The 27,338-nt window shown below is 48.0% G+C and overlaps 2 protein-coding genes and 1 long non-coding RNA gene across 5 annotated transcripts; 2 read left to right on the top strand and 1 right to left on the bottom strand.

The window, feature by feature from the left end:
• Nucleotides 1-2,186: 2,186 nt before the first annotated feature.
• On the top strand, nt 2,187-15,308 carry LOC134873834 (bromodomain-containing protein 3-like). Of its 3 annotated transcripts, none has more exons than XM_063897716.1 (12): nt 2,187-2,299; nt 4,227-4,551; nt 5,181-5,292; nt 5,427-5,564; nt 6,078-6,225; nt 7,089-7,258; nt 7,401-7,796; nt 9,954-10,082; nt 10,163-10,345; nt 10,580-10,800; nt 10,886-11,184; nt 12,644-15,308. In XM_063897716.1, the coding sequence occupies exons 2-12, from the start codon at nt 4,460-4,462 to the stop codon at nt 12,760-12,762; spliced, it is 2,007 nt and encodes a 668-aa protein (XP_063753786.1). In that variant the 5' UTR covers nt 2,187-2,299; nt 4,227-4,459; the 3' UTR covers nt 12,763-15,308. The 3 variants fall into 3 exon arrangements, with proteins under 3 accessions (XP_063753786.1, XP_063753784.1, XP_063753785.1); XM_063897714.1 differs by having other exon boundaries at nt 10,163-10,369; XM_063897715.1 differs by lacking the exon at nt 2,187-2,299 and adding an exon at nt 2,383-2,619 and having other exon boundaries at nt 10,163-10,369.
• Nucleotides 15,309-17,481: 2,173 nt separating this feature from the next.
• LOC134872976 (putative uncharacterized protein BRD3OS) lies at nt 17,482-21,735 on the bottom strand. Its single transcript, XM_063896355.1, is given in 4 exon segments — nt 17,482-17,950; nt 17,952-18,067; nt 18,392-18,493; nt 20,666-21,735. Coding segments are annotated over 3 exon segments (294 nt in total). The 5' UTR covers nt 18,444-18,493; nt 20,666-21,735; the 3' UTR covers nt 17,482-17,824.
• Nucleotides 17,851-23,229, top strand: LOC134872977 (uncharacterized). The gene is made up of 4 exons (XR_010166900.1): nt 17,851-18,450; nt 22,088-22,311; nt 22,549-22,681; nt 22,924-23,229. It is a non-coding gene; the product is annotated as an uncharacterized LOC134872977 (long non-coding RNA).
• The last annotated feature ends 4,109 nt before the right edge of the window (nt 23,230-27,338 follow it).

Here is a 27,338-nt window from a genome sequence, read left to right as displayed (position 1 = left end):
GGGTCACATCAGTCCAGCTGTGAGGTCTTTACACTGAGAGAGGGGGTCACATCAGTCCAGCTGTGAGGTCTTTACACTGAGAGAGGGGGTCACATCAGTCCAGCTCTGAGGTCTTTACACTGAGAGGGGTCACATCAGTCCAGCTCTGAGGTCTTTACACTGAGAGGGGTCACATCAGTCCAGCTCTGAGGTCTTTACACTGAGAGAGGGGTCACATCAGTCCAGGTCTGAGGTCTTTACACTGAGAGAGGGGTCACATCAGTCCACCTCTGAGGTCTTTACACTGAGAGAGGGGTCACATCAGTCCAGCTCTGAGGTCTTTACACTGAGAGAGGGGTCACATCAGTCCAGCTCTGAGGTCTTTACACTGAGAGAGGGGGTCACATCAGTCCAGGTCTGAGGTCTTTACACTGAGAGAGGGGGTCACATCAGTCCAGGTCTGAGGTCTTTACACTGAGAGAGGGGGTCACATCAGTCCAGCTGTGAGGTCTTTACACTGAGAGAGGGGATCACATCAGTCCACCTCTGAGGTCTTTACACTGAGAGAGGGGGTCACAGCAGTCCACCTCTGAGGTCTTTACACTGAGAGGGGTCACATCAGTCCAGCTCTGAGGTCTTTACACTGAGAGGGGTCACATCAGTCCAGCTCTGAGGTCTTTACACTGAGAGAGGGGGTCACATCAGTCCAGCTCTGAGGTCTTTACACTGAGAGAGGGGGTCACATCAGTCCAGGTCTGAGGTCTTTACACTGAGAGAGGGGTCACATCAGTCCACCTCTGAGGTCTTTACACTGAGAGAGGGGTCACATCAGTCCAGCTCTGAGGTCTTTACTCTGAGAGAGGGGGTCACATCAGTCCAGGTCTGAGGTCTTTACACTGAGAGAGGGGTCACATCAGTCCACCTCTGAGGTCTTTACACTGAGAGAGGGGTCACATCAGTCCAGCTCTGAGGTCTTTACACTGAGAGAGGGGGTCACAGCAGTCCACCTCTGAGGTCTTTACACTGAGAGGGGTCACATCAGTCCACCTCTGAGGTCTTTACACTGAGAGAGGGGGTCACATCAGTCCACCTCTGAAGTCTTTACACTGAGAGAGGGGATCACATCAGTCCACCTCTGAGGTCTTTACACTGAGAGAGGGGTCACATCAGTCCACCTCTGAGGTCTTTACACTGAGAGAGGGGGTCACATCAGTCCACCTCTGAGGTCTTTACACTGAGAGAGGGGTCACATCAGTCCACCTCTGAGGTCTTTACACTGAGAGAGGGGTCACATCAGTCCACCTCTGAGGTCTTTACACTGAGAGAGGGGTCACATCAGTCCAGGTCTGAGGTCTTTACACTGAGAGAGGGGTCACATCAGTCCACCTCTGAGGTCTTTACACTGAGAGAGGGGTCACATCAGTCCAGCTGTGAGGTCTTTACACTGAGAGGGGTCACATCAGTCCAGGTCTGAGGTCTTTACACTGAGAGAGGGGTCACATCAGTCCAGGTCTGAGGTCTTTACTCTGAGAGAGGGGATCACATCAGTCCAGGTCTGAGGTCTTTACTCTAGCTTCCTGTCAGAGATTTCATGCTACATTGTGAACCATCCAGAACTATCAGGTCTTCTGGGACGGGTCTGCTCTCTGTTAGTCAGAACTAAACCACGAGAGATTGTGAGATACAATGTGTCTACAAGTCAAAGTCAAAGTCCACTTTATTGTCAAAGTTTCCACATGTGTTATACATACAGCAAATTGAAATACCGGTTCTGGCAGTCCCACAGTGCAAATATAAACAAGAACACACAACAAAAAGAGAAGAGCCTAGAAAGAAAAAGGGGAATACAAAAAAAAAGTAATAGATACATATATTAGACACAATCAACACAGTTGATCACACATCGTAGAAATCGATGCAGAGCGGGCCTCAGTTCAGACGCTCTGCATCCTGGGAAACGGAGTTCCATTGGCGATGCCATTCCGAACCAGGCAAACCTCTTCGACCAATCATAGTAGCTATGTCAGTGCCTTAGCCAGTCAATGCAGTTGAACTAACTTACTGACCAATCACAGGGCTTAACATTCCCCAACAACTAATCATAGCCCTGCAAACACCACGTAGCCAATCACAGCGCCTAATACTGCCCGATCGTCCAATCCAATCACAACAACATCCATGATGCTGCTCACCACGGCGCCTGCGCACACGGTAGACAGCTGATAACTCATCCATTATGCTACTTCGCTAAATAATTAAAAAAAGCTTCCAGAAAAACTGATCGGAGCTTTGCTCGTGGACCGGAGAACCGAGACCCGACGTGAGTGACGGTACCGGGGAGGGGTGTGTGTGTGTGTGGGTGTGTGTGTGTATGTGTGTGTGTATGTGTGTTAGTGTGTATGTGTGTTAGTGTATGAGAGAGGATCCTCCGCGCCTCCAGACAAAGCTCAGCTAACAGGCTAACGGCTCTTTAGCTACACAAACACCCACAGAACCGGTTCCGACCGCAGGTCTGTACCGGCTGTCGGTAACGGCGGTACTTCCTCGTCGACCCACCATCCTCTCGAGCTTGCACACCACCACGGCTGATATATATATACATATATATATATATATTATTTTAACGTGATCTAGTATTTGGTGAGTAGCTCGGCTAGCTTAGCCACCTAGCTTGTGTTCTGCCCGCCATCTTTCTAACGATAAACGGGCTTCTTCGTGAGGCTGAACCACACGCTCAGTCAGGGGGGCAGTTAGCGCGCAGGTTCACCTGGGATTCAGTCGGTAATAACATGCAAGGTGTGTGGGTGTCTGTGTGTGTGTGTGTGTGTGGTGGTGGTGGTGGGGGGGGAGGGTTTGTGCAGTTTATGTCTCAGCCGTGGCTGTTAGCTGTTAGCTCGTTAGCCGCTAACCCGCAGCAGAGCTCACTGAGCCGGGAGAGAGAGAGCGGGGGAGAAGTACTCGGATCTGTTACTTGAGTAAAAGTACTCAGAGCTTGTACTAGAGTAAAAGTAGAAGTACTCGGAACTTGTACTAGAGTAAAAGTACTCAGAGCTTGTACTTGAGTAAAAGTGGAAGTACTCAGAGCTTGTACTTGAGTAAAAGTAGAAGTATTTAGATCTGGTACTTGAGTAAAGTAGAAGTACTCAGAGCTTGTACTTGAGTAAAAGTAGAAGTACTCAGGTCTTGTACTTGAGTAGGAGTACAAGTACTCGGATCTTGTACTTGAGTAGGGGTACGATGAGGGTCTGTCATCAGATGCTAACAGCCGCCTCCTTTAGGGATGTGGTTGTATTCTTTTAACTACTGCCAACCTTTCTGTGTTAGATTCAACAGACACTGAAGGGCTGCCGTATATGTAGAGATTGAGATTCAAGAAACACTTGCAGAGGTCTCTTAACTGTTTCGCTGGAGCTGTATGTTTACAACAGGACTCAGCATTTTGTAAACTATGACAGAACAACTTTTAGAAAGATCCATTAATGCCTTAGTTAGGGACTTTACATTCTGTAGTAAAAGTACTTTCATATCCAAGTACTCCAAGTAAAGGTCCTACATTCTGTAGTAGAAGTACAGAAGTACTATCAAGACAAAATGGACTTAAAGTAAAAAGTAGTAATTCTGCCGAGAAATGGGTGATACAGTATTCACTGAGTATTAATGATGTTGCAGACGAACACAGTTCTGATGTTTTTGTAATATTTTGTGTATTTGTACTCTATTGTACAGTACAGTGTTTGCATGATGTTAAAAGTTTAAGGTGGATGGATGAATGTCACTAAAGCTTAATAAATAGTGCATGAATTCATAATTATACATATATAATAAAGTCACATGTAATATTACTTGTACTTAAGTTCAGTACTTGAGTAAATGTACTTAGTTACACCTGAGGGTTAGAGACGCTGCTGAGGGTTAAAGGTGTAAATATCCTGTGGATTGATTAGGTATTTTAGTGATCAATTTTGAATTGATTCATGAAAGTTAATTAAATATCTTTAAATAAAGGAATAAAACACATCCTCTTCATCCGTCTGATCCATATTCCCGCTCTTGACTGAACGTTGGAGGTCAGTCAGAATTAGAGCTGCAGGAAATGTAAATGTGAAGTAACTTCAATATAAAACTGAGAAAAGCAAAAATGATATTCCTGCAGAAACACACATTTAATCATGGATTCATTATGTAAATAATTATCAGTTTTAATGTTTGTGATGCCTCAGATGTTGACGTGTGTGCGTGTGTCTCAGGTTGTGCGATGGGAGTTTGCTTCCTCGGGGGAAACATCGAGCAGAAGAATCGACACCACCAACGTCACCTGGACTGAACACACACTAAGACACCTGTGTGCCCCCCCCCCCCACACACACACACACACACACACACACACACACACCCCTCAGGCCGCAGAGGGAGTTGTTTTTTCACCTTCAGGTCAAACACTGCCGTCCCACAGTGCATTGCTGCGTCACCGTCGTCCACCATGTCGGACGCCCCTGAGGCTGCGCCTCCCAGCCCCCCCACCGTTACCAACCCACAGCCCCCCGAGGTCACCAACCCCACCAAGCCCGGCAGGTAAGAAACCTCCAGGAACACGCTCCTCAATCTCTCCCCCCCATCACCTTCCAGTCAGTGCAGCTCATCAGACTCAGGAAGAGAACTCCGGGCTGTTGTTGAGAACCCCCATGCGGGTGTAACGTTGTCACTAATGTACCAAAAAAGTGTTATTACAAAACACCAATACCCACACAGGTACTAAACTGGTTCTTGGTAGGAACCCTAGCAGGTCATAACACTGAGCTGCAGTATTCCTGTGTCGGACCCTGATGGCAGCATCTGTGACTTTGGATGAACCTACATATTACAAGATGACATGATTTCATGATGACCTTTTAATTTGCCGTTGCTCAATCTTCAAATTTGAATGGCTTGTGTTGACCGGCTGCTAACAGCCAGTGTTAGCGAGCTCACCTGCAGATTTTAACGCAGTTCTAACGTGTTTAGCTCTGTGGAGCGTCATCAGGAAGAAATAGGGTTAAACAGAAGCCCTAGATCCATCTCTTTCAGGGGGCAAATGTATCGCTGGATACACCCACTGCACCCCAAGTCAGTAAATGGACATCTCACATGAACCAAATCAGCTTTGAATATAACCGACTCCCAACAGTGTGATCTGATATTGTGTGTGTGTGTGTTTCCCTCAGAAAGACCAACCAGCTGCAGTACATGCAGAATGTGGTGGTGAAGACGCTGTGGAAGCATCAGTTCGCCTGGCCATTCTACCAACCGGTTGATGCCATCAAACTCTGCCTGGCAGTAAGTTCACTTCACAACATTTTGAAGGTTTCAAGAGTAATTTTGAGCGTTGCCATTGCGAGAGCTAGTTAAGATATGGCGCTTTGACCTTAGATACCGCAATCTAAGCTAAGCTAACCCCTCAATGTTTCCAGGACTATCACAAGGTGATCAAGAACCCGATGGACATGGGAACCATCAAGAAACGACTGGAGAACAACTACTACTGGAGTGCCAGTGAAGCCATGCAGGACTTCAACACCATGTTTACCAACTGCTACATCTACAACAAGGTACACACACTACTGCTACATCTACAGCGAGGTACACACACTACTGCTACATCTACAGTGAGGTACACACACTACTGCTACATCTACAGCGAGGTACACACACTACTGCTACATCTACAGCGAGGTACACACACTGCTGCTACATCTACAGCGAGGTACACACACTACTGCTACATCTAAAGCGAGGTACACACACTACTGCTACATCTACAACAAGGTACACACACTACTGCTACATCTACAACAAGGTACCCACACTACTGCTACATCTACAGCAAGGTACACACACTACTGCTACATCTACAACAAGGTACACACACTACTGCTACATCTACAGCGAGGTACACACACTACTGCCACATCTACAGCGAGGTACACACACTACTGCTACATCTACAGCGAGGTACACACACTGCTGCTACATCTACAGTGAGGCAGGTTGTCACGGCAGACCCTGGTTGTGTAGAGTTGTTTTTTTTTTGTTAACACAACGATGTGTGTTTTGTGTCTCAGCCCACAGACGACATCGTCCTCATGGCTCAGGCTCTGGAGAAAATCTTCCTGCAGAAAGTCGCTCAAATGCCTCAAGAGGAAGTCGCTCTGCTGCCCCCAGCCCCCAAAGGCAAGAGCAAGAGCAAACAGCCCGCCACCGCTACTACAGGTCAGTGCTCACATGCACTGTAGAGCAGCACAGAAACGCAGTGCTGGGCGGTAAAGAAGCCCGGTACCGGGCGGTAAAGAGCAGAGGTGGGACCAGTCCCAAGTCTTAGCAGTCAAGTCCAAGTCAAGACAGAGAAGGGCAAGTCGGAGTCCTGATCTTTTTCAAGTCATCATGTACTCTTCACTTCATATTGCAAATATTAGACTATGGATCATAATTTGAACATATCAGTCTAATCTGCAGTCTCATTTTATACAGATTGAAATATGTTCAGTGTTTCTGTACTGAAATCTTTTACGATATACACATGCGCCCTAAGACCTTCAAAGTATCTCAGAGAAGAAGGGAGAGTGAACATTGGGTTTGAATTGTATTAGCACGGAAGGCACCAAAGTGACCATAAAGTTAGTAAAGCGCCTCGACCAGTGAGGCATATGAGCTGAGTGGATGTCTGGAAGCAGTGCTTGAGCATGTTACAGTACACACACAATGTCCTTTAACTACAGAGAGACTTAATAGTTCAGTAAACAATGTCTCCGCCACGTGATTGCATCGCTCGCCTGCCGGCTCTCTCACCTTACGTCTGCGGGGCTTCGCAAGACATATCAAGTCATTACAAGTAAAAGAGGCAAAGTCCGACTCAAGTCTCGAGTTAATAGTATTCAAGTCGAATCGCAAGTCATGCCGAATTTGATCAAGTCAAGTCTGAAGGCATTAAAATCATGACTCGAGTCCAAGTCATGTGACTCCAGTCCACATGTCTGGTAAAGAGTAAAGAAGCACGGTACATAAATGTTGTATTTGAAGATGACTGCAGTACTAACAGTACCTCCTGTCTCTCTCTCTCTCTCTCTCTCTCACAGTGAGTCAGCAGGCGGAGTCCTCTGCCTCCCCTCCCCCCTCATACCCGTCTCCCTCCCCCTCTCTGACACCTGTCATCTCAGCAACGCCCACACCTGTCCAGACCACGCCCCCTGTCTCCGCCCCACAGCCCCCGGCAACCATGATGCCCTCTGCACAGCCCGTTGTCAAGGTAACAGCATCACATGACCCCAGATATACCTGTCTCTCTACCTGTCGGTCTCAACTTTTCTACATTTGAAATGGGACTACACCTGTGTCTCTCATGTTCTCCCTACCTGTCTATCTCTCACGCCTGTCTGTGTCTCCAACAGAAGAAAGGCGTGAAGAGGAAAGCCGACACCACCACCCCCACCACGTCGGCCATCTCTGCAGGTCGTGCTGACTCTCCGTCCGCGCAGGACACCAAACCGCCCAAGCTGGGCCTGTCCCGTCGCGAGGCCGCCGCCCGGCCCGCCAAAACCCGCAGGGAGACGGTAGAGGAGGTGGCGGGAGGCGAGGTGGGCGCTGTCGGTGGGGGGGCTGGACGGAGTAAGGGCGGGAAGCTGGGCGAGCAAATGAAACACTGCGACGCCATCCTGAAGGAAATGCTCTCTAAGAAACACGCCGCCTACGCCTGGCCCTTCTACAAGCCGGTGGACGCAGAGGCGCTGGAGCTGCACGACTACCACGACATCATCAAACACCCCATGGACCTCAGCACCGTCCGGGTAAAGACACACACACACACACACACACACACACTCACTAAAAATATACACAAAATGTATTCCTACTTTAAGGGGCATTCTTAACCAATGGTTGGTAAACTCAGATATTCAGTTCACTACCAGGACTAATTCCTGCACTCTATTGCAGCTCTCATTTAATACCACACCAACGTTCCCAGTAGTCACTGGGACAGAGACGGCCTGATGTTTAACACATACCTGCAAACTAGTCACCTTTCGGCGAAATTCGCCGTTTTCAACTCAAAATATGTCATTGACGTGAATCGTGTAGATCCGAAGAGTTTTGTTTTTTTTGGGGGGGGGGGGGCTGACCGACGACTGACCGACGACTGACCGACCAACCATAGACTGTATAACCGACTGTATAATGAGCAAGAAACAAGTTTGCTATCTTCACAATAAATCAAATCTTTGTTCAAATGACTGGCGTTCCACGACCACCGACCAATCATAAGCAAGATAACCCACAGCGCGCTTTTACCCATCGGTCCCTCTTGGAGTGGAGTGCTCAGTAGTCAGCGAGTGGTTCTTCTGGACAATTTTCGGGATACGTTACAGATACAAGTTCTGAGGTAGGTCTAGTAGCAGCTAATCTGGCAAAAACATTGTATGCTGTATCATTCTAACGTTGCTGAAGTCAAATGATTTGAGCCAAATAAAGTGTATTAACATGCTTCAGCTGATCAGCTTGTTAGGTTGCTAGCTAACCTCAGTGAATTGTGTTAAAGTTAGCCTAGCTAGAGCAGTTCTACGTCACCTCGTTCAATGCGAACAGAATGCGTTTGTGAAGGCTGATCTCCACAGCATCCGTCCTGTTACCTGATATTACTGGCGGCTATGTCATTGTGGTCAGATCTGAGAGGGATGAAAACGAACACGTAATGAACAAATACACATCCGTGTGGTTTAGTGAGTAGCTAGTAGTGGTGCAACGGATCATCATTGATCATTGATCCGTTCGGATCAATTATTTCGGTTTCGCATTCATCAACTTTTTAGTAGCTACGAAAAGTTTGGAGTTACGAACAAAATCTACAAACGCTGGCGACCGTGTGTAGAGTTAGTTTACAGTAAGCACATATAACGCTTCACTGTTGGAAATGACAGTATTCATGTTGCGCTGTGTTATGTACACAAGACGCAGATGCCTTTGAAACACGCGATCTAAAAACGAAAACACGTTTTATATGTAGGAACAATTGTTGGCAATTGGCAGGTTTAAGATCCAGATTAGGTTCATGGTTGTGAATTATCTATGTAAATCGACTCTACAGATTACACGTTCATTCTACATGTTGAATGATGATAGCGTAATACAAATATAGGCTATACATACAATGACAGAACTGCCGTGGGCGATATGTTATCCGTATCCTTTGTTAAAGTTAATGTTCAATAGCTCTATGCCAATGGGAACAACAGAAGGTGCGCATTACATATGGACCAATGCGACACGTTCATTACGGCCGTGGACCGATAAACACTCAGTACCGTACGCACACCAACCGGCATGTGCGTGTTTAACACCGTGTTTAACACACTGGCGTTACCGCCGCTTAACTTAAATAATGAAGAACTGCTTTTAATTACGACTTGGCCGAGATCTTAACGTGCTGTTCATGCGTTTCCCATGAATAGCCTACTACTATAACTCGGAGCGGAGCAGGATATAATGCGCATGTGCGACGTTGCTAGGCAACATGTACAAAGGCTGGGGGGGTGGGGACCCCCAGACCCCCCTACAACGGTTTAGTTTGTCACCTTTTTCAGCCCTTCTGAGTTTGCAGGTATGTTAACAGCAGAGGATCAGTCTGCTTATTGTCCGCACATAGGGCGGTGGTGGCAAAGTCCATAGGGGCTTGGCCTGGGAACTGGAAGGTCACCAGTTCAAGTCCCCGAAAGACCAAGTGCCACCGTGGTGTCCCTGAGCAAGACACTGGTTACCTACACTGCTCCCCGGGCGCCGTACATAATGGCAGCCCACTGCTCCTAACACTAGGATGGGTCAAATGCAGAGACCGCATTTCGTTGTACTTGTACTCTGTGCAATGACATCTTATCTTTGAATCTTCATAAAGGGCTGAACGCAGACTTCATCCAGCTTGTTCATCTCTGCTTTTTTCTCCCCCCCAACAGAAAAAGATGGATAAAACAGAGTACAGTGATCCTCAAAGTTTTGCGACGGACGTCAGGTTAATGTTCTCCAACTGTTACAAATACAACCCCCCGGACCACGAGGTGGTAGCCATGGCCCGTAAGCTGCAGGTGTGTACACCCTCCAGAACCCTAACCCCCCCCCCCCCCTTCAGTGGTCTCATTAGTCACCGTTATCTCTTCATCTTCAGGACGTGTTCGAGATGCGCTTCGCTAAGATCCCAGATGAGGGCCTGGACGCATCGGTCCCCTCTACAACACCATTGGTCAGTAAAAGCACCGCCTCTTCTGACAGCAGCAACAACTCCTCCTCCGACGAATCGTCCGACTCAGAGGAGGAGCGAGCCACGCGATTGGCTGAGCTACAGGAGCAGGTTGGTGCTGCCGACCAATCACAGGTCAAGAACATCCTGGTTTTCTTCTTTTTTAATATCATTGTAGATTTCTGAAATTCTGTTGATTTTAATTTGTATTGAATTGTTGTTTGATATAAATTTCTGATCATATTAATGTGTGATTAGATCCATTGGTAGATAATGCACCAGCTAAAGGCGTTTCTAAGTGTTGCCTAGAGGTCAAAGGTATTGATAATCAGTGTATCCCACCAGTTGAAGGCGGTGCACGAGCAGCTGGCGGTGTTGTCCCAGGCTCCAGTCAGCAAGCCAAAAAAGAAGAAAGAGAAGAAAGACAAGGACAAGAAGAAAGACAAAGGGAACAAGGGCAAGCTGGAAGAAGAGAAGAAGCCCAAGGCTGCCACTCAACAGCCAAAGCCAGCCAATCAGAAGAAGGCTCCAGCCAGGAAAGCCAACAGCACGGTGACTGCCACAAGGTACGCTTCTATTGATGTCCTTTGGAATCCAAGAGAGCGTGGAAAAAAGATTTGTGTTTCCTATCGTTTCATTCTGTCTTTCCAGGCAACCGAAGAAAGGCAGTAAGGCATCGGGCGGGGGGTCAGCGAATGGAGACGACGGCGAGGAGTCGTCCCTGCCGATGTCGTATGACGAGAAGCGCCAGCTGAGTCTGGATATAAACCGGCTGCCGGGGGAGAAGCTGGGCCGCGTCGTCCACATCATCCAGTCCAGAGAGCCGTCGCTGAGGGACTCCAACCCCGACGAGATCGAGATCGACTTCGAAACCCTCAAACCCTCCACCCTCCGAGAGCTGGAGCGCTACGTCAAATCCTGCCTTCAGAAGAAGCAGAGGAAGCTACTGCGTGAGTACTGACCTCCTCCTGCTGTCTGATCTCCTCCTGTGTCTGACCTCCTCCTGTGTCTGACCTCCCCCTGTGTCTGACCTCCCCCTGTGTCTGACCTCCTGCTGTCTGACCTCCTCCTGTGTCTGACCTCCTGCTGTCTGACCTCCTCCTCCTGCTGTCTAACGCAAGAGTTGAGTTCCAAGTACTCTGCCTCCCCTCCCTCCGGTACGTCCTCCCCTTGCTCAGCTACGTCCTCCCCTCGCTCCGGTACGTCCTCCCCTCGCTCAGCTACGTCCTCCCCTCGCTCCGGTACGTCCTCCCCTCGCTCAGCTACGTCCTCTCCTCACTCCGGTACGTCCTCCCCTCGCTCCGGTACGTCCTCCCCTCGCTCCGGTACGTCCTCCCCTCGCTCCGGTACGTCCTCCCCTCGCTCAGCTACGTCCTCCCCTCGCTCAGCTACGTCCTCCCCTCGCTCCGGTACCTCCTCCCCTCGCTCCGGTACCTCCTCCCCTCGCTCCGGTACGTCCTCCCCTCGCTCAGCTACGTCCTCCCCTCGCTCAGCTACGTCCTCCCCTCGCTCAGCTACGTCCTCCCCTCCCTCCGGTACGTCCTCCCCTCGCTCAGCTACGTCCTCCCCTCGCTCAGCTACGTCCTCCCCTCGCTCAGCTACCTCCTCCCCTCCCTCCGGTACGTCCTCCCCTCGCTCAGCTACGTCCTCCCCTCGCTCAGCTACCTCCTCCCCTCCCTCCGGTACGTCCTCCCCTCGCTCCGGTACGTCCTCCCCTCGCTCAGCTACCTCCTCCCCTCCCTCCGGTACGTCCTCCCCTCGCTCAGCTACGTCCTCCCCTCGCTCAGCTACCTCCTCCCCTCCCTCCGGTACGTCCTCCCCTCGCTCAGCTACGTCCTCCCCTCGCTCAGCTACGTCCTCCCCTCGCTCAGCTACCTCCTCCCCTCCCTCCGGTACGTCCTCCCCTCGCTCCGGTACGTCCTCCCCTCGCTCCGGTACGTCCTCCCCTCCCTCCGGTACGTCCTCCCCTCCCTCCGGTATATCCCCGCCTTATTATACTTGCTGCTGTTGTGGCAGATAATTCAGTAAGCTTGCCGCAGATGCAATAATAGTGAAGTTGGTCTGAAGATGGCAGAGATTCCATTCATGTTCGTGGTCACACAGTCGGCAGTTTAAACTGCATTTCCTTTATCCTGTAGTATGACTCATAGCTTTAAACTCCCCACACTGAGCTCTGATTGATCAGGAGGCTGTAAGCTGGGCTTTCACTGAGTTGATCAGGTTAGGTGTTCAGCATAAGTCACCATGGAGATCTATCCCGGTAAGAAGTGAACCAGCGTCGTAGGACCAGAAACCTAACCGCTAACCCTGCTTCATGGTAAAGGCCTCTGGACTCCTTGTGTGAGGGTAACTTTCTGTGGATATCACCAACATGTGTCTCTCTCTCTCTGTCTCGCTCTCTCTCTACAGAGAAAGCAGCTGGAGGCGGGGCTTCGGGAGGCGGAGCTAGTCGTTTGAGTGGCAGCTCTTCTTCTTCCTCTGATGACAGCTCCTCAACAGGAACCTCCTCTTCCTCCGACACAGACTGAATACTCACACACACATACACACACACACACAGAGGTTTATCCACTGTACACAGGTAAAAAACACACACACCAATCCTGATCAAAGACAGAGATACACACTCTGAACTTCTCAAAACACACATCCATATATAAAACACACATACACACACACGCCCAGACTTGGAGACTGTATGTAAATAGGCTGACCTGTTTTTTAGCTCCTAGTGTCGTTTATTTTTTCCTGAAAGAATGCTGACAGATAGAAGAAGAAGAAAGCAACACCCTCCCAGCGAGAGGGGGACAGGCAGCCTGTCTGTCTGCCTGTCGGGTTGAGTTTCGATGCTTTCAGAGGCTTTCTTCTTTTTCTTGGACGCCCGCTGTGACCCCGACCTCTGAAAACATTCCAGAAGCATCTAGAGAGCATCATGAGAGATGAGGCGGAGGAGATCTCCGTCTGGTTTTACTCGCATCAAGGTTTCATTTTGATCGCCTGCATGAGATACCTGGGTGTACAAGGTGGAGGAAACGCCTGCGAGACGAAGCTGTGGGCGTCACATGACACAGTTACTGTCCCCTGACCCTTCCTAGATACGAGCTGCAGAGCACAGATCCACTACATGCTTCCTCCAGTTTGAAGCCATGGTCACCAGTACTCCATGGTTCTGGTGACTAAAGGTTCTGGTTTGGTGAATTCAGAGCGTTTGACAGAAGTCCTGGACTGACGTTATAACTCAGCGATGGCTTTCTGGTTTCCCACGTTACCCAAACGCCTCTCCTGACGTTGAGCAGAAGCATCATCTCTAAAACCCAGGAGAGAAAATGCACTTCAGATGTTTCCAGCGTGGCTGTCATCTTCAGCAGATGGAAGGCGGTGTGAGCGACGGAGGCCTCGAATGCATCATTGGATATGTGAAGCGAGAATGAGGCGTTCAATGTTAACCCTGTTTAAACTGCAGAGAGAAATGTTGTTAGTGTGAAGAACATCCACGTTTTCTGAGCGGCCCTGATTCCAGAGGTGCATGAATGCACCACCATCAGGATCTTCTCTCTGCAAAGACTTCCTGTACAGAAAGGAAACCCTGTGAGGTTCAGAGGGATCGCATCATCGTTTCTCAAATCTTGTGAAACCCCTTAGCTCCTGCATCATCGGGGGGGGGGGCACCGGCTCTGTCGGCAGGACAAAGTTCCTGTTCTTATTTTAACACTACATTTCCTTCAGCTGGTTCAGGGTCTGAGTTCTCTATATGAAATGTCTTTGTACCGCTGGCCCCCCCCCCCCCCCCCCCCCCCCCCCCCCATCCTCTGTCAGACTGAACCAAATGTATGAGTCCTGGTCAGACGTCAGTTGTACGTCTTTTAAAGTTTATTATTTTAGCTGATTTAAACTAAATTAGAAAAAGAAATGAAAGGTTTCTCATTGTACAAAATAAACCCATCGTTGTCTTTTACAAACTGAGAGAAAAACAGCTGTTTATTTTTTTATTCTCCGTTATTTTTATGATTATTTACTCTTTAAAATGTCCAAAATAAAGAGGCTCTCCCGGGACGAGACAGGCACCACTTTCTTCTCCTTCGGATTTTATTCAACAATCTAAAAATCAATGTTTTTATAAACCTTTATTTTGTGTTTCTGTGAAAAAGCTTCCTACGTTAGGGACCCCCCCTCTTTTACCACAGATTCTCCCCTCAACAGTTTGAACATCTGGAAACATTGGAAATCACTTTAACAGAAAATCATTCCAAACTCAATTCTGAAGTTTCCCTCAACGTTTGTAACTTTAAAATTTAGTAGAAATTCTGTAAAGTCTAAAAGGTTTGAAATGTGTCAGAGATATAGAGCGTTAACGAAAGGTCTGATGGACCCTCCTCTCGTTAACGCAGGACCATCCTCCGCTCTGATTGGTCAGCTCTTTATCATGTGACCTGAAACTTCAGAGGAACATTTTCCTCTTGAAACGGATTTCAATTATTACAATAGGATTTGAACGCACCACAGTCAGACGGGATTTGTTTGGGGGGGGGTGCTGTTTTCTCAGATGGAATCATGTGTTCTGCTGGCCTGTCTGGAGCTCTAGTTTGGTGCAGCCCTCCTCTCTGATTGGTCAAGTGTGAAAGCTTCCGATTGGTGCTGGTTTGTTGAATCCAGGGTAAATATCTTTTCAGAAATGTGTAATCAGATAAATGATTTCCTCTTCTCTTTCAACTCTGTCCTCCGTCAGCCGACGCTCAGATTCCTGTGTCTCTGGACATTGAACACATCACTCGGAGGACCTGGGATCCCATAATAAACAGCATTAATGTAATCCCATCATCAGCCCTTCATCATGGGGGGTGTATCTGTCTCTGAACTCGGGGAGGGGGAGGATTGCCACAGTAACCCTCCTCAGTTTTTAGTTATGCTAATAGTTCATTTTTGTATTTTAATAAGAGGAAGTGATTTTCTGTATCTGCATGCACTCCGTGTGTTGGAGCACTGTCTGTAGCTGTAGAGCGGGGGCCACAAATCCCTGTACTCACACCTCTCTTTCTGAGCTCCTTTGTTTTCATAAATAAACTCATAAACTGACGGAGACTCGACTCTCATTCACATCGTCCTCCGACAGCCGGGGCCTCTGGACAGGCGGGTCATCTATGGACAGACGGGGCCTCTGTGGACAGGCGGGTCGTCCATGGACAGCCGGGGCCTCTGGACAGCCGGGGCCTCTGGACAGCCGGGGCCTCTGGACAGGCGGGTCAACTATGGACAGACGGGGCCTCTGTGGACAGGCGGGTCGTCTATGGACAGACGGGGCCTCTGTGGACAGGCGGGTCATCTATGGACAGACAGGGCCTCTGTGGACAGGCGGGTCATCTATGGACAGACGAGGCCTCTGTGGACAGACGGGGCCTCTGTGGACAGGCGGGTCGTCTATGGACAGGCGGGGCCTCTGTGGACAGACGGGGCCTCTGTGGACAGCCGTGGCCTCTGTGGACAGGCGGGTCGTCTGTGGACAGGCGGGGTCGTCTGTGGACAGGCGGGGTCTCTGTGGACAGGCGGGGTCTCTGTGGACAGGCGGGGCCTCTGTGGACAGGCGGGTCGTCTGTGGACAGACGGGGCCTCTGTGGACAGGCGGGTCATCTGTGGACAGGCGGGTCATCTGTGGACAGGCGGGTCATCTGTGGACAGCCGGGGCCTCTGTGGACAGGCGGGTCATCTATGGACAGGCGGGGTCTCTGTGCACAGGCAGGGCCTCTGTGGACAGGCGGGTCGTCTGTGGACAGGCGGGGCCTCTGTGGACAGGCAGAGCGTCTGTGGACAGGCGGGTCGTCTGGACAGCCAGGGCCTCTGTGGACAGGCGGGGCCTCTGTGGACAGCCGGGGCCTCTGTGGACAGCCGGGGCCTCTGTGGACAGCCGGGCCTCTGTGGACAGCCGGGGCCTCTGTGGACAGGCGGGTCGTCTGTGGACAGCCGGGGCCTCTGTGGACAGGCGGGGCCTCTGTGGACAGGCGGGGCCTCTGTGGACAGGCGGAGCCTCTGTGGACAGCCGGGGCCTCTGTGGACAGGCAGAGCCTCTGTGGACAGCCGGGGCCTCTGTGGACTGGCGGGGCCTCTGTGGACAGCCGGGGCCTCTGTGGACAGGCGGAGCCTCTGTGGACAGCCGGGGCCTCTGTGGACAGGCGGGGCCTCTGTGGACAGGCGGGGTCTCTGTGGACAGCGCGGGCCTCTGTGGACAGGCGGGGCCTCTGTGGACAGCCGGGTCGTCTGTGGACAGGCAGAGCCTCTGTGGACAGGCAGAGCCTCTGTGGACAGCCGGGGCCTCTGTGGACAGGCGGGTCGTCTGTGGACAGGCAGAGCCTCTGTGGACAGGCGGGGCCTCTGTGGACAGCCGGGGCCTCTGTGGACAGCCGGGGCCTCTGTGGACAGCCGGGGCCTCTGTGGACAGCCGGGTCGTCTGTGGACAGCCGGGTCGTCTGTGGACAGGCAGAGCCTCTGTGGACAGCCGGGGCCTCTGTGGACAGGCGGGTCGTCTGTGGACAGTCGGGGCCTCTGTGGACAGGCGGGGCCTCTGTGGACAGGCGGGGCCTCTATGGACAGGCAGAGCCTCTGTGGACAGGCGGGTCGTCTGTGGACAGGCAGAGCCTCTGTGGACAGCCGGGGCCTCTGTGGACAGGCGGAGCCTCTGTGGACAGGTGGGGCCTCTGTGGACAGGTGGGGCCTCTGTGGACAGCCGGGGCCTCTATGGACAGGCAGAGCCTCTGTGGACAGGCGGGTCGTCTGTGGACAGTCGGGGCCTCTGTGGACAGATGGGTCGTCTGTGGACTGATCCTGGTTTACCTTCCAGGACCTGATGTCCCCACAACCCTATGAATACAAGTTTGACCCATGAGACATACCAGCGGCCGTGGAGGTGTTAAAGCGTCCCATAATCAGAACTTTGTGGTTTTCAGAGACTAAGGCACAACTCCAAACTGCCCCCTAACCCTACCTCTGCGTCTGGGTCCGCCACATCAAGCCCTCCAACAGCGAGTCTGCATCACACCTGACTTCACCTGCTCCCCCCCGGGAGTCCGTCCTGAAGCCTCAAACTGTCCCTGATGCAGGAGAGACCTGACGCTGGTCTCAGCCGCTCCCTCCTGTCCAGAGTCTGGACAACAGTCGCCGTGTGAATCAGGTTATAACGTTTATTTATAGGGACGGTAAACAAGCAGTTTGACAAACATCAGATTAGCAAACAGGTTTACAGAAACGAGACGCCACAGGACTGTTTGAGTTTTATTTGATTTGTTATCCAACAGATGCGGATCTGAAACCGTTGTTACAGCGTTTCCTGTTTCAGCTGCGAGCGGAACTACAGACGCAGCTCACTCCATCACGGAGTGGGTCGGTGTGGGTGGGAATTGGGCCATTGTCATTATCTTTATAAACATAGAGTTCGAAGGAACATGGGATTTCAGGCACTGAGACCATTGACATGCACTAACAGCACTACAGGAAGAGGATCAAGATGAAGTGGACCTGATGTTTGAATACAGAAACATTACATCCCCCCCCGGAGAAGCACGGGCTCTCAGTCTAAGATCAGAGCGTGGTGCGTTCAGGCCTTTACATGAGGCTGCAGATCCTGGAGCTGCCCTCCTGCAGGTCCTTCCTGTCCCGGACCACCACGGCCTGGTTCCCGAAGCTGCTGTACCAGGTCGACTGGCTGCGGCTCAGGTAGGTCGGGGGGGGGGGCGGCCTGCAAGTTCTGCTGCTGCTGCTGCCAGATCAGCAGGGAGGTGTCCCGGTACCGAACCTGCGGGAAGGCCTCCGACAGGGCCTTTTCTGCCAGGGGGGGGCGCCCCAGACCTGGGGGAGCAGAGTGATCACTTCAGTATCAGAGGAATAAAAACCCCAGGCATAGGCCCACCTGCAGTTTTCAACGTTATACCCCCCCACTTTGCTCAGCATATAACGTGTGGAGACAATGGAAGAGCCTCATAGACCGGACTCCGGACAGTGGGAGGCTCAGCTTCCTGCCAGCAGCTTAAATAGATAATCTGGATACCTATAATCCAGGTAACACGCTTACAGGTGAGGATATGACCCTTTAAGCAGAGGCCGGTCCGGACAGGGGGAGCTCGGGATCCAACAAAACATCAACACACACCACCGTCACACACACATACCTACCAGCAGCAGGAGGACCAGGGGTCGGGTCTACAGTGGCTCCACAGACGGACATGCTGCAGGTATGTTGGTCATGGTGAAGCTGCAGGGAAGAGGTCTTCAGCCCTGGATGTGGATTCATTGTGTATTAGCGAGGTTGCTCCACTATGTTTCACAGTGAGCTGATGATGCCTTCACTGCACCGCTTTAATGCAGGAACAATGCGTTGCTCTTTAGGGTGTAAAGTAACTGCCATAACATCTTAAATATTCAATGAGATACACCTGAAGGTCCTCTTGGTCATCATCACTGATGTTCCCTGCACTCACTGCTGGGGGGTTAGCTGATATCTTATAACACCTTTACCTGCTTCAGGTCAACACACCTGTTTACTCTGACCTGACACACCTGTTTACTCTGACCGACACACCTGTTTACTCTCTGACCGACACACCTGTTTACTCTCTGACCGACACACCTGTTTACTCTCTGACCGACACACCTGTTTACTCTCTGACCGACACACCTGTTTACTCTCTGACCGACACACCTGTTTACTCTCTGACCGACACACCTGTTTACTCTCTGACCGACACACCTGTTTCATCTGACTGACACACCTGTTTACTCTGACTGACACACCTGTTTACTCTCTGACTGACACACCTGTTTACTCTCTGACCGACACACCTGTTTACTCTCTGACCGACACACCTGTTTACTCTGACTGACACACCTGTTTACTCTGACTGACACACCTGTTTACTCTGACTGACACACCTGTTTACTCTGACTGACACACCTGTTTACTCTCTGACTGACACACCTGTTTACTCTCTGACCGACACACCTGTTTACTCTCTGACCGACACACCTGTTTACTCTCTGACCGACACACCTGTTTCATCTGACTGACACACCTGTTTACTCTGACTGACACACCTGTTTACTCTCTGACTGACACACCTGTTACTCTCTGACTGACACACCTGTTTACTCTGACTGACACACCTGTTTACTCTGACTGACACACCTGTTTACTCTCTGACTGACACACCTGTTTACTCTCTGACTGACACATCTGTTTACTCTCTGACTGACACACCTGTTTACTCTCTGACTGACACACCTGTTTACTCTCTGACTGACACACCTGTTTACTCTCTGACTGACACACCTGTTTACTCTGACTGACACACCTGTTTACTCTCTGACTGACACACCTGTTTACTCTCTGACTGACACACCTGTTTACTCTGACCGACACACCTGTTTACTCTCTGACTGACACACCTGTTTACTCTGACTGACACACCTGTTTACTCTGACTGACACACCTGTTTACTCTCTGACTGACACAGCTGTTTACTCTCTGACTGACACACCTGTTTACTCTCTGACCGACACACCTGTTTACTCTCTGACCGACACACCTGTTTACTCTCTGACCGACACACCTGTTTACTCTGACCGACACACCTGTTTACTCTCTGACTGACACACCTGTTTACTCTGACTGACACACCTGTTTACTCTGACTGACACACCTGTTTACTCTCTGACTGACACACCTGTTTACTCTGACTGACACACCTGTTTACTCTCTGACTGACACACCTGTTTACTCTGACTGACACACCTGTTTACTCTGACTGACACACCTGTTTACTCTGACTGACACACCTGTTTACTCTCTGACCGACACCTGTTTACTCTGACCGACACACCTGTTTACTCTGACCGACACACCTGTTTACTCCCTGACCGACACACCTGTTTACTCTGACCGACACACCTGTTTACTCCCTGACCGACACCTGTTTACTCTGACTGACACACCTGTTTACTCCCTGACCGACACCTGTTTACTCTGACCGACACACCTGTTTACTCTGACCGACACACCTGTTTACTCTCTGACCGACACACCTGTTTACTCTCTGACCGACACACCTGTTTACTCTCTGACCGACACCTGTTTACTCTGACTGACACACCTGTTTACTCTGACTGACACACCTGTTTACTCTGACTGACACACCTGTTTACTCTCTGACTGACACACCTGTTTACTCTCTGACTGACACACCTGTTTACTCTCTGACTGACACACCTGTTTACTCTCTGACTGACACACCTGTTTACTCTCTGACCGACACACCTGTTTACTCTGACTGTAACATGTTCCAGATGTTTCCTGAAATAATCTGATATCACACCTCTGGTGAGACGTTAAGGTGCTCTCTAACCCGGTGGTTTAATGCAGTGTTAAGGTTAAAAACATATAAACACACTCACTGATCAGCTGCTGTCTCTGCAGGGGGGGCTCCTGTCGGTGCTGAACCACTGACACTCAGTTAGAGTCAGTGAGTATCGTTAGGGTCAGTTAGCGTCAGTTAGTCAGTAAGTATTGTTAGCGTCAGTAAGCTTCAGTTAGCTTCAGTTAGCTTCAGTAAGTGTCAGTTAGCTTCAGTAAGTGTCAGTTAGCTTCAGTAAGCGTCAGTTAGCTTCAGTAAGCGTCAGTTAGCTTCAGTAAGCGTCAGTTAGCTTCAGTAAGCGTCAGCTAGCTTCAGTAAGTGTCAGTTAGCTTCAGTAAGCGTCAGTTAGCTTCAGTAAGCGTCAGTTAGCTTCAGTAAGCGTCAGTTAGCTTCAGTAAGCGTCAGTTAGCTTCAGTAAGCGTCAGTTAGCTTCAGTAAGCGTCAGCTAGCTTCAGCAAGTGTCAGCTAGCTTCAGTAAGCGTCAGTTAGCTTCAGTAAGCGTCAGTTAGCTTCAGTAAGCGTCAGTTAGCTTCAGTAAGTGTCAGCTAGCTTCAGTAAGTGTCAGCTAGCTTCAGTAAGCGTCAGTTAGCTTCAGTAAGTGTCAGCTAGCTTCAGCAAGTGTCAGCTAGCTTCAGCAAGTGTCAGTTAGCTTCAGCAAGTGTCAGTTAGCTTCAGTAAGTGTCAGTTAGCTCCAGTAAGCGTCAGTTAGCTTCAGTTAGCTCCAGTAAGCGTCAGTTAGCTTCAGGAAGCGTCAGTTAGCTCCCGCCTCGATGACGCCACCTCCTCCTATGGTATATTTTCACTCTTATACGGCTCTGGTCAACACGTCAGAACACAAACTGTGACGTTAGATATATTTGTTCTGAGCAGTGTTGCTGTTGTTAGCGTCGTTTGCATGTTGATGCCAAAGAGAAGCCATGACAACGGTGTGTCTGTAAAACGGGTCCGGGTAGGAACACTCGCGGAAACAAACGTTCCTCTTAAGGTTCAGTGTAAATAAATCAAGTGAATTAAAACACCTAATATGGTAAATAACGGAAGTTAAATAACATATAATAAAACACTACAATAAATAAAGTTTAAAAATATTACTTTGTGACCCTGGGTGCTGTCTGCAGGATCTTACTCTGCGTGCTTTGTGACCCTGGGTGCTGTCTGCAGGATCTTACTCTGCGTGCTTTGTGACCCTGGGTGCTGTCTGCAGGATCTTACTCTGCGTGCTTTGTGACCCTGGGTGCTGTCTGCAGGATCTCACGCTGAGTGCTTTGTGACCCTGGGTGCTGTCTGCAGGATCTTACTCTGAGTGCTTTGTGACCCTGGGTGCTGTCTGCAGGATCTTACTCTGCGTGCTTTGTGACCCTGGGTGCTGTCTGCAGGATCTTACTCTGCGTGCTTTGTGACCCTGGGTGCTGTCTGCAGGATCTTACTCTGCGTGCTTTGTGACCCTGGGTGCTGTCTGCAGGATCTCACGCTGCGTGCTTTGTGACCCTGGGTGCTGTCTGCAGGATCTCACGCTGAGTGCTTTGTGACCCTGGGTGCTGTCTGCAGGATCTCACGCTGAGTGCTTTGTGACCCTGGGTGCTGTCTGCAGGCTGCAGGTGGCCCTTCAGTGTCTATCTTTCAGCATGTCGTCCTCTCAGTTGCTGCTCGCCTGTCTCACTGCTCTGTCCCTCATCCGCCTGCAAGGTAGGACACCTTTAAGATCTGGGTTTCATTCAGTGTAATATCTGATCCCTACATGTACAGTTCTGATATACATGTTAGTGCTTTAATATCTCAGTGTTCATATCATTATAAAAACTGTTATATTATTTATTAAATCTTTGTTATCATTAATTGTGTGTGTGTGTGTGTGTGTGTGTGTGTGTGTGTGTGTGTGTGTGTGTGTGTGTGTGTGTGTGTGTGTGTGTGTGTGTGTGTCAGTGTGTCTGCAGTGTTTCCGCTGTAATGTGGGGGGGGTCCTCGATGCAGTGGGGGTGCGCGGACTCTCAGGTGATGAACTGCAGTCGGACTGACGGAGGATTCAAACTGAAGCACTGCATCACCACCTACAGCCGTCAGTACCACTGACACTACATTACCCATGAGCCTCTGCTGCGGCTGTAGTTACACATGTTATTTTCGTTATTGTTAATATTATAACTGTGATATTAATTTCATTATAATAGAAATAATACTAATAATTGGTTTCATTTATTTAATATTTTATAATATTATTGGTTTTAATAATAATTAAATTGATCGTTATTATTTTAATTATTATTGTGTTTATTGTTTGTGTGCCCCCCTCCCTAACAGGGTCTCTGGACCTGGTCCTGTCTCGCGGATGTGCCACGTCTCGTCACTGTCAGCAGACTGAGCTCCCTGGAGTCTCGCTGGCCTGCTGTGATTGGTCGCTGTGTAACGGTGGCTGGTGGTGGGCGGGTTCAGTCTGTACTGTCATCATCAGCCTCATCAGCAGCACCTGGACGCAACTGTATGACATCACAGAGGGTTAGGAGCCAATCACTGCTCAGTAGTAATACCACAGGCTACAATATACATAACCAAAGGGATTTTCATTTTGCATAATTTCATATTTGAAATGAATGATTTGTGATGAGAGCAGCTGATTCTGTCAATTCTCGTTTCAATAAATGTATTTCTAAAACAAACTGTCGTCAGAGTTTTTAACATCAGAAGTTTTACAACATGAAGAAGAATTCATTCAAGTCTAAAGATGGAAGAATATACACTGAAGTGGCCGACAGCAAAGAAATATATAAAACAGAGAAGTTGAAACCAGCTGCCGCTGAGGCAGCCGTCAGCAGACACTACGCATGGGTTACCGAAAGGTCGAGGCAAAAGTCTTTCCTGTGCATTTTATTGTCTCGATGCCAGATCGCAGAGTAAACATGCCTATCTCCTGCGTGCCGCTTGCCACCCTGTGGTAAAAAAACATGTGCCTGCCGGGTGCACCGAGGCCCCCACCTGTTACCAACTTATAATCACTCTCTCTCCCACAGTGTCCAAAAAGTGCAATCAAAACGAAAGCATAAAACAACTTATTGATAGGCTTGGATTACACAGGCATACAAAGGAAGATTTACAATAAACAAAAACAGCAATAAAATAAATGTATAAATATTAAATAAATAAATAATCCATATATGGCTCCATCACCTGTCAAACATCACCTGCAGAGTCAAACATCACCTGCAGAGTCAAACATCACCTGCAGAGTCAAACATCAGAGTCAAACATCACCTGCAGAGTCAAACATCACCTGCAGAGTCAAACATCAGAGTCAAACATCACCTGCAGAGTCAAACATCAGAGTCAAACATCACCTGCAGAGTCAAACATCAGAGTCAAACATCACCTGCAGAGTCAAACATCACCTGCAGAGTCAAACATCACCTGCAGAGTCAAACATCACCTGCAGAGTCAAACATCACCTGCAGAGTCAAACATCACCTGCAGAGTCAAACATCAGAGTCAAACATCACCTGCAGAGTCAAACATCAGAGTCAAACATCACCTGCAGAGTCAAACATCAGAGTCAAACATCACCTGCAGAGTCAAACATCACCTGCAGAGTCAAACATCACCTGCAGAGTCAAACATCACCTGCAGAGTCAAACATCAGAGTCAAACATCACTTGGAGAGCAGTGTTGGTGTGATGGAGTTATTTAATATAATATAATACAGTAATGTAATATAATGCAGTAATATAATATAATACAGTAATATAATATAATACAGTAATATAATATAATGTAGTAATATAATATAATACAGTAATATAATATAATACAGTAATATAATATAATGTAGTAATATAATATAATACAGTAATATAATATAATACAGTAATATAATATAATACAGTAATATAATATAATATAATATAATATAATACAGTAATATAATATAATATAATATAATATAATACAGTAATATAATATAATACAGTAATATAATATAATACAGTAATATAATATAATACAGTAATATAATATAATGTAGTAATATAATATAATACAGTAATATAATATAATGTAGTAATATAATATAATACAGTAATATAATATAATACAGTAATATAATATAATACAGTAATATAATATAATGTAGTAATATAATATAATACAGTAATATAATATAATACAGTAATATAATATAATACAGTAATATAATATAATGTAGTAATATAATATAATACAGTAATATAATATAATGCAGTAATATAATATAATACAGTAATATAATATAATAGTAATATAATATAATACAGTAATATAATATAATACAGTAATGTAATATAATGTAGTAATATAATATAATGTAGTAATGTAATATAATGCAGTAATATAATATAATGTAGTAATGTAATATAATGTAGTAATGTAATGCAGGCCTCTGCGTACCACAGTGTACACTTTTATTATTTTGGCCTTTTTGTACATTTGTGTATTTCTCATTTTTTAGTTCTAATCATTTGTTTTTCTTCTTTTTGTATTTCGCTGTTACAACGCAAACATTTCCCAGTTTGGGATAAATAAAGTACTGATTCTGATTCTGAAAGAGCCAGCCTGCTGTAGTTCTTCCGGGGGTGGGGGGACTCGTTCTAAACCAGGGGTCACCAACAGTGGGGGCTGGCCAATAGAGAGCGCTAGGGCGCCGCCCCACCACTCACCTCTCACCACATTTCCTTGAATAAGACATAAAATAAATAAATATAAATATTTGAAATATATGTATATATTGTTTAGATGTGCAAGATAAATATTTCATAGTTATTGATGAGGAAAGTTGTGTCGTTCGTTGACATTGTCTGATTGGTGACGTATTTCCGCCCTGGGGAGCAGAGCTCCTGCGGTCACGTGACTTTTGGTTGGGAGCCACCATTTTGGCAGTCAACATGACCACCGGTGCCAGTGTTTTCTTACCGAGCGAGTATACTTCTCATTTTAATTCAAGTGAAATTCGGCTTTATAGTACAAAATTAGAGAGATTAAATATAAGCGACCCATATAATTCACCCGGTGTGCTTTTCAAGAGCATAACCTCCTGCTCTGAAGACGATGTACCCGACTTGCGCTACGCAGACATCCACAGCTATCTTGTAAGCTTTCCATCAGTGTACTCAGGAGACTCCCTCAGAGCGTACAAAAGCTTGGAGGCTTACAAATGGTGTCAGTCCGGCTTCGTAAACAACATTCAACTGTGGAGTCTTACATCCAAAAACTTCGGCATCATCACTGCAAGGGTAAGTATTAAATTATTCCAGTTTGATAGGCAGTGTCACGTTAGCAGATATCTTTGCCTGCTCTACTTTGTGCAGTTTAGCCTTCTGCCTTCTGTTAAAACCTCCAGTCTCGTTTTATGTCTCCTCTTCTCTGGAGATGGAAGGTAATCGAAAATTGAGGGGATAAAATCCGGACTCAACGGATTATCACTCTTTCTCCCTACAAAATAAGAAGGAATATTTCAACACGGGTTTGTTTACCACTAGCTTGCTACAAGCTAACTTGCTAACTGGCTAGGCTGCGCCAGAGCCACACTTGTTGAGTTAAAAAGGGACATCACAGTGTCCGTTAGCTATAATAACTGGGTGCTACTTCTTAAATTAAACTAATTAAATTTAATTAAACTGACCAGAAACTTTTTGTAGCATTGTACTGTATTCCTTCACCCACCTGATATGAAGTGATCACTGCATAAGCGAAAGCCAACGGCCGGGGGGTCCCATCTTTCAGTCTTTTTCTGAAGGCTCCTGGCTCTTTTAATCGCTCCAATCCACTTCTCCCTCCTCTCCGCGTCTTTAGGAATGCGATAATACGATACACCTTTCTTTTTCCCACGCCTATTTGTGCAACCTGGTGCACAGCAGTTATCCACCATCCTTGACAGTCTGCCAGTGCCTGTCAATTTACTGCCGCGATGACTGCCAAAATGGCTGCCCCTGTCGTATCTCGTCACGTGACCAGCATATATGACATCATCTGCAGGAGCTCTATTGACTCTCGTTAAAAGTTGTACATGCGCAGTAGCTCCTCTTCAATACAAGAGATAGGACGATGTTGGGGCGCACCTCTCCTGCGCCCGGAGCTGAATGCAGCTGGATTTGGCGGCGGGGCTGACGTCACAGCCTTCTGTCATAAAGTATGTGTATTGTCCATGTTATATATGATATATACTATTCAAATATACAGAGATAGAGATAGAGATAGAGATATATCTATCTCTAGATAGATCTAGAGATAGATAGATAGATAGATATTATATATGTATACTGGCCCTCTGTATAGTAATATAGCACATCTGTATATTTGTTCATACTACATCTGTTTATACTATGCCAATTATTCCCCCCTCTTTATACTGCCCTTATCTTTACATAATCACTCTGAACTGCATATACTGTACTCTATATATCGCACTTGTTTCTCTTTGCACTTCTATCTCTCTATAATGTTGTTGTTGTTGTTTTCATTGATGTAAATACACTGGTTTGATACCTTAGTACATGTATGTAAATACACTGGTTTGATACCTTAGTACATGTATGCATGCTTCTTTTTTTTATATACATTTTGGAGTTATAGCCCCCCCTGGAGAAAACTCCACCAGCCGCCACTGGTCACCAACATGGTGCCCGCAGGTCGCCCCCAAGGACCACATGAGTCGCCCACAGGCCTGTTCTAAAAATAGTCCTCACTGGTGAGCA

This window comes from Eleginops maclovinus, chromosome 12 (genome assembly GCF_036324505.1).
Source record: "Eleginops maclovinus isolate JMC-PN-2008 ecotype Puerto Natales chromosome 12, JC_Emac_rtc_rv5, whole genome shotgun sequence".
In the NCBI taxonomy this organism is placed as follows: Eukaryota; Metazoa; Chordata; class Actinopteri; order Perciformes; family Eleginopidae; genus Eleginops; species Eleginops maclovinus.
This window is presented reverse-complemented; position numbering and strand designations above follow the sequence as displayed.